General features: G+C 40.1%; 1 protein-coding gene across 2 annotated transcripts in view; it reads left to right on the top strand.

The window, feature by feature from the left end:
* Window positions 1-562: 562 nt before the first annotated feature.
* The window catches only part of LOC111222141 (mitochondrial carnitine/acylcarnitine carrier protein-like), a 21232-nt gene continuing 14163 nt past the window's right edge, over window positions 563-7631 (top strand). Inside the window, exons 1-10 of one of the 2 annotated variants that reach the window (XM_022745720.1) lie at window positions 563-654; window positions 752-864; window positions 2230-2322; window positions 2425-2552; window positions 2662-2752; window positions 2947-3064; window positions 3758-3830; window positions 3917-4026; window positions 4659-4783; window positions 5447-6133. In XM_022745720.1, coding sequence (XP_022601441.1) covers window positions 766-864; window positions 2230-2322; window positions 2425-2552; window positions 2662-2752; window positions 2947-3064; window positions 3758-3830; window positions 3917-4026; window positions 4659-4783; window positions 5447-5509 — 900 coding nt within the window. In that variant the 5' untranslated portion in view covers window positions 563-654; window positions 752-765 and the 3' untranslated portion in view covers window positions 5510-6133. Of the gene's footprint in view, window positions 655-748; window positions 865-2229; window positions 2323-2424; window positions 2553-2661; window positions 2753-2946; window positions 3065-3757; window positions 3831-3916; window positions 4027-4658; window positions 4784-5446; window positions 6134-7631 lie in introns of those variants that run through there. The other variant, XM_022745717.1, reaches the window with a different exon arrangement.

Genomic DNA, 7631 nt, shown 5'->3' on the forward strand with positions numbered 1-7631 from the left:
GGCAAAGCATAAGACAAAATAATATAGTAAGGCATAATAATGACAAAAAATATCAACATATAAATGGCATAAAATGGCATAAAATGTTAAAAAATAATCATAGTATATTAAGGCATGAAAGGCCCCGAGGCACTCCTCTCAGCTATTCTAGCTGTAGAGGAGTGCCTTGGAGCTGAGCACCCGTGGCACTAATGATTAACTCCTTCTACAGGCACCCACTCTTGGAGGCTGTTGTATAAACAGATAGCTAATGAATGACAACATATAAAAACACTGCTTTACACTTTGCTTTACATTAATAATCACTTAAAAATGTCCATATACCTGTTTATATAAGAACATCATGTCTTCATTTTAGTAGCAGTGAGAGAGAAACAGGAAAGTTGGGGAGAGAGAGGGGATGACATGCAGCAACCAACCTACATACACACATAAATACACACACGCAGACACTAATATTATGTGATTTGTTTATCTTTCTTTATTCGCAGTGATTGTTGCCAATCAAAGTGTTTCCACTCGGACACCAAACCGAGACGTACCAGAGTAGAGCGGTGTTGCAGTCAGACCGGTCCGGGTAGATAAGTGGGTCAAAGGTCCAACAGACAGGGGAGACAGCAGCGCACTGACACCTCTCACAGAAACACCGACCAGGTGAGCTGGTATTTCTTGCCTTGGTGTTTTTTATTTATTTTGTCGGTTTGTCCCGGTTTTCTCTCGGTGTCGGTTTCATTGTGTTTCTCTTCAGCAGAACGGAAAGTAAAAATGTCCCAACAGCCGATCAGCCCGCTGAAGAACTTCTTCGCTGGAGGCTTTGGAGGGGTCTGCCTCGTCTTCGCCGGACATCCACTCGACACCATTAAAGTAATTTCTGTGTCTCACTTACCCACTGCATTTCATTTAGGAAACGGGCAGCAGAGTGTATCCGCGGGCAGCAGAGACAGACATGTTCCTGGTTGTGGTCGGACTCAGACTGTGTGGATGTAACTTACTGCTGCAGTTAGTGTGTTCAGTTTTACTGCAGAGTGTCAGAGTGTCAGCTCAGGCTGCTGCAGCCCTTTCACCTACATAGGGTCTATTTAATGACTCAGCTCAGTGCTGCTGTTAAAGCCGAGATCTCACCTGAATGCAGCACTGCTGTCATCATGCTATCATCGCATTAGACCTACAGTATTTAGCTCAGTGCTCCTGAATAGATTCTCAGAAAGTAAAGTCTCATAAATCAGCCTATATATTTGTAAATATTATGGTATTGCAGATGCAGCGCTGTGTAAAGGTTTAAGGTGCTAAAAGTAAAGTGTGGATGTGTTAAATAATAATGCCACGAATTGTTATTTATTCATGAGTTAACTTCATACAGAAAAAAACTAAATCAAATCATTGTGTGTGGCCACGCTTTGCCTTCAAAACAGCACCAGTTCTCCCAGGTGCATATTTTTCTTCAAGGTGCTTGGCTTTGACTTCGGCTGCGTCAGTGTCTTCTGTCTCTTCACGTAATCCCATGACGTTGAGATCAGGACTCTGGGGTGGTCAGACCAACTGTGGCAGGACTTCTTGTTCTTCTTATCGCTGAAGATGTTTCTTTATGACTTATGAATGTGGCACCGATCAGACATCTCCCTGATGGTACCGCGTTATGGATAAGAATCTGAGTTAGCTTTACGAGTAGTGAGACATGAACGAGGACAGGCAGCAGGGTGTAAAAGTGCAGACGCACCCACTAACAAAAGTAACATCAGCATAACAAATAAGAAAGTAATGTTTCTGAAATTTCTCCAAATACCCTTTTCTTCCTTTAAATAAAACAAAATTATTGAAAATAAATTTAAAAAACACTGACATTATTTTACACTGCAAAAATGGGATAACTAACTTTGATTTCAGTTGGACACATTATCACCTTAGTCACAGTTATTATGGCAAACAAGTTAGCAAACAGTTGCCTATTTACACATCCAACAGACACAGAGCAACATTAGCATTTATTTGAAGTTGTGTTTCTGGCCACATTTCAAAGAAAAATCCAATGTTTACTTCCTAAATATTTGGACTAATTCTAACTCGACCAGAGGGTGATGGAGGAGGTGCAGGTCAGGGCAGTCAAGTTCTCCCCCTTCAAACTCTGAAAACTATTTCTTGTTAGATCCAAAACTCTTGCCACATCTATGCTGTATTCTTTATGTGTGAGGTCATTACAAAAAAAAAAAAACCATCTTCTTTTTCTCTCAGGTGCGTTTACAAACTCAGCCAAAACCCAAACCAGGAGAGAGCCTCATATATGCTGGAACCATTGACTGTTTCAAAAAGACCTTAGCCAAAGAGGTGAGGATGCGTGCTGCTTTAACCTCAAGGATGAACTGTTGACCAAAGTTTCTTCTCTCCCTCGTGCTGATGTTTCCTTGTCGTCGTCTTCTTCTCTTACAGGGTGTGAAAGGGCTTTATAAAGGCATGGCAGCCCCGATCATTGGCGTCACACCCATGTTTGCCGTCTGTTTTTTTGGATTCGGACTAGGCAAGAAACTACAACAGAGAACTCCTGATGATATCCTTACGTAGGTGATTGCTCTGCCTGAGGCGGCTCTATTTTGTGGCAGACTCTTCCAAACACTCAGTGGGGGATAATTTGTACGTGAATCAGCCTCTTTCCCTCGTCTCCTGCAGGTATCCACAGCTGTTTGCTGCAGGGATGTTGTCTGGTGTGTTCACCACGGCCATCATGGCTCCTGGAGAACGAATCAAATGCCTCCTACAGGTCAGAGGATATTTAATGTGTTTGTTCAGATAAACAGGATCTAATCAGTGACCCTTGTGCTACTGACAAAATACATTCCCTATGCCAAAATAGAGCTGGTATTTCATCGGGCTCTTCCTTTGTTGCTTCAAATTCTGAAAAGATTGTTATTTGTGAGAAAACAGTGTAAAATTGTTTGTCTGTTTATTTTACAGATCCAGGCAGCATCTGGAGAGGTTAAGTATGCTGGACCCATGGACTGTGTCAAACAGCTGTACCGAGAGTCTGGGATCAGAGGAATCTACAAAGGCACCGCCCTGACTCTCATGAGAGGTTGTTCTTTACTCTGATAGATCCGGACTCTGAGCAAACGTCACAACTTGTTTAAAGTGTGTGTGTGTGTGTGTGTGTGTATATATATATATATATTATACTATATATTATGTATTTGCACGAAAACAGTGTAGGTTTTGTCCTAATATTAGCATCATTTATCATCCTTCAGTGTACAATGTAATTTATGTGCCACATAATGTCACTATCATCCTACTTCAACTTGCCGCTGCTGTTTCTTTTTCCTTGATGCAGTTTGTCTTCATCATTTTGTCATAATTTCTCCCCTCAACATATTTCTTAACGTTCCAGTTACTGACACATGTTGCTACAGTGAAAACACACACAGTACATTTAGAGCTCTGCTACTTTTCTGCTGTCTGCAGGACTGCTAGTTGATGTGTGATCTAATATGATCTTCTTTTATAAATGTGTTACTAATTTGAATTAAGTTATATCTGAGCTTAGCCATGAGGTGTTGTCATTATTCTGTCTAGGTTGTTATCATAGTGTCTGTGTAAATGTGTCTGCTTCAACTTACAATAACCACTTGTATATAATGTGAGAATAAGTACAGTATATTCACATAGAAACATTGCCTAATAATTGTCAATTATCCATTCAATTATTTATCTAATAAATGTAAATATATATATAATATATATGTATATTTGTTTTTGTTTTGTAACTCAGATGTTCCAGCGAGTGGGATGTACTTCATGTCCTATGAGTGGTTGAAGAAGCTCCTCACACCTGCAGGAAAAAGGTGTGTATTTGTTTTTCCCCTCAGTATTTACAACTGTGAGCTTTAAAAAGACCCGAGCAGTCGAGCCTGTTGTCTTTTCTCTGCAGCCCCAACGAGCTCAGTGTTCCCAGTGTGCTGTTTGCTGGAGGAATGGCTGGAATCTTTAACTGGGCGGTCGCAATTCCACCCGACGTTCTCAAGTCTCGTTTCCAGACAGGTTTGCTTTTAGATCCGATCAAATATTTATTTTGTTTTCTCTCACCAAGCTTGAAAAAACTCAGATCGTGCTTGAAATTTTTAGGTCTTCCTCTTTTGTCTTAATTTTTCCATTTGATGAGTTCCCACTATTACAGAGGAGAGTTAATAGTTCAGTCTGCGTCCTGTCTACTAAACACAGTGTGATTTCATGCCATCGATGCAGTTGTTGGATTTTCTTTTTCTTATTCTACTGCTTTATAGTTCCTGAGATTTCATTACACAAGTTCAGTCAGAACTGGACTGGTTTTAACAGCTTTCTGTATTTTCATTTTTAAAATGATCTTAAATTCAATTCATTGTGGTAAGATGTGGTAATATGTGATGTAGCAGAGTGAAATCGCCTGTGAGAAGTTCAGTATTTAGTGTCTATGAAGATTCTCCATTATAGTAGTAGGCAGTAGGATTTCCAGAGGAACTAAGTCACTGGAAACTGGAATTATTGGTGGGATTGATTTTTGTTAAAGATGCCTCTTGGATGAGTAATGAAATGTCTTCAAGAATAAAAAAAAGTTCGACTTACTTCTGACACAGGCAGACTCTGACTGTTAAAATGTGTCTATGGCTGACTCTTGTAATGTGTCTTTCCCTCAGCTCCTGAGGGAAAATATCCCAACGGTTTTCGGGATGTTTTGCGGGAGCTGATCAGAGAGGAGGGCGTGGGCTCGCTGTACAAAGGCTTTAATGCTGTCATGCTTAGAGCTTTCCCTGCAAACGCAGTGAGTACACTTCTCTTATTCTTCAGTTTAGTGACTTTGTGAAGGGCTCATATGAGCTGTATGGTCCATTTAGACAGTGAGCATGAGGATGATAGGGAGAATACAATGGATAAATAAAAGTAAAAACGTAAAACATATAGTAAGTAATTAAGTTAACATGTTAAAGATTAAGACCAAGAGCAAAACCAAAGCATGAAACATTTGAACACACCAAAGGGCCATCATTTTTTTTCCCTCTTTCAAACCAGAACAAATTTAGAGTAATGTAGAAGGAATCAAAGAAGAGAAGTGACTGGAAATGCACCATGCAGCAAAGGTCGCTGAACTCTGTTGCGACTGGCTGTTGCGATTACGTGGACAGCAGCTTAAACCACCAGGACGCTCCTAAAGATGATATCAGTTAACACCAATAATCTGATAATGTAAACTAAAAGCTAAACCCACTGCTGCAGGTGAAAGTTACATATGAAGCAGCTAAATGAAAAGGGATCATCAAAAAGAAAACTACAGACAATATAAAATATGTGCACTATAATAATGTACGTGGTTCTGTTGTGATGAAATAATACTTATTGTACATTTTGTCACAGACAACAGAAAAAGTTATTTATTCCATCACTGTTACAAACAAACTAACTTTGTTTTCTTGACTCTTGTTTTCAGGCTTGTTTCTTAGGATTTGAGCTCGCAATGAAGTTCCTGAACTGGTTAGCACCAAACCTGTGATGAAGGCTCAGCGTCGCCTCATATGTGAATCCCAGGAAGACGGCTGTGTAACATAACAATGGAGAGATTAGCAGTGCGCACACACGCGGAATCAAACAATAAGAAGAGGTTTTAATAATTTTCCAATAATGTACTTGATTATCTTTGAAACTTTGTGTTCCTGTAGAGCACGCGCATCAGACCTGCTGAGGGTTCAGAGCTGTTGTGATGACTCTGTGCCAGTTCCAAAACACAAACACCTACACACACAGACAGACAGTCGAATGTTCTCACTCCTTGTTTTACTAGTTTCTGATTTATTTTAAAATTCTGTTATTTTTTTTATATAAGAAAAGGAGTAAACTGAACATGTTGTGCCTTACCTTTTGTTACCTGTGTGCAAGTGTACATATCAGGGAAAAGGTGCACTGTGTCGTACCGTGTGCAGTCTCTCAGCAATACACGCCTTTCAGACTGTCCATTGCATCCTGCACGGTCACATACCACTCAGTGACCACTGATACTAACTTCACTTTCTGTTTGTTTAATGTGAAATTATGAGAGTAGTCATCATGAGATTGAGTGAACTGTATTTGAATGTTGACATGTAAAGAAATAAAGAGGAGAATCCATATTTAGAAATGAGACGGTGTCACACATTTTTGTAAATTCTCTCTGTAGTTGTGTTTACTAAAAAACATACAAAAAATGTCTTAGCCATAAAACATAGAAGCCTTTACTGTCTCTGTCTATTAAAACAACAACGTAGAGGATAATAATAAAATTGAGAAATAATAGATTATACAAAAGCAAATAAGTACAACGAATTCAAAAGTGAAAATACATGATACAATAAAATATACACAGAACTTAAGAAAAACCAGTTATTCTTTCCAGAATAAATATTTTGTAAATAATATCAGTTCAGGCCTCAACTGAAGGTATTTCTGCCTAATGGCCTTTTTACCTGCAGCGTTTACAGTGGGAAGTATTCATACCCCTTGAACTTTTCCACATTTCATGTTACAACCACGAACGTAAATGTGATTTATTGGGATTTTATGTGATAGACCAACACAAAGTGGTGCATAATTGTGAAGTGGAAGGAAAATGATACATGAATTTCTTTTACAAATAAAAAACTGAATAGTGTGGTGTGCAAAAGTATTCAGCCCCCCTTTACTCTGATACCCCCTAAATAAAATCCAGTGCAACCAATTGCCTTCAGAAGTCACCTAATTAGTAAATCGAGTCGACCTGTGTGTAATCTAATCTCAGTATAAATGCAGCTGTTCTGTGAAGGCCTCGGAGGTTACATTAGAACATTAGTGAACAAACAGCATCATGAAGCCCAAGGAACACACCAGACAGGTCAGGGATAAAGTTGTGGAGAAGTTTAAAGCAGGGTTAGGTTATAAAAAAAAATATTCCAAGCTTTGAACATCTCACAGAGCAGCGTTCAATCCATCATCCGAAAAATGGAAAGAGTATGGCACAACTGCAAACCTGCCAAGACATGGCCGTCCACGTAAACTGACAGGCCGGGCAAGGAGAGCAATGATCAGAGAAGCAGCCAAGAGGCCCATGGTAACTCTGGAGGAGCTGCAGAGATCACAGCTCAGGTGGGAGAATCTGTCCACAGGACAACTATTAGTCGTGCACCTCCACAAATCGCACCTTTATGGAAGAGTGGGAAGAAGAAAGCCATTGTTGAAACAAAGCCCTAAGAAGTCCTGTTTGCAGTTTGCCACAAAGCCATGTGGGGGACACAGCAAACGTGGAGGAAGGTGCTCTGGTCAGATGAGACCAAAATTTAAGTTTCTGGCCTAAATGCAAAAAGCTATGTGTGGCGGAAAACTAACACTGCACATCACCCTGAACACACCATCCCCACCGTGAAACGTGGTGGGGGTGGTGGCAGCATCATGCTGTGGGGATGCTTTTCTTCAGCAGGGACAGGGAAGCTGGTCAGAGTTGATGGGAAGATGGATGGAGCCAAATACAGGGCAATCTTGGAAGAAAACCTGTTAGTCTGCAAAAGACTTGAGAGAGGTTCACCTTCCAGCAGGACAACAACCCTAAACATACAACCAGAGCTACAATCGAACGGTTTAGATCAAAGCATATTCATGTGTTAGAATGG

The sequence above is a fragment of the Seriola dumerili genome, unplaced genomic scaffold (assembly GCF_002260705.1).
Source record: "Seriola dumerili isolate Sdu_G_001 unplaced genomic scaffold, Sdu_1.0 BDQW01000089.1, whole genome shotgun sequence".
Classification (NCBI taxonomy): domain Eukaryota; kingdom Metazoa; phylum Chordata; class Actinopteri; order Carangiformes; family Carangidae; genus Seriola; species Seriola dumerili.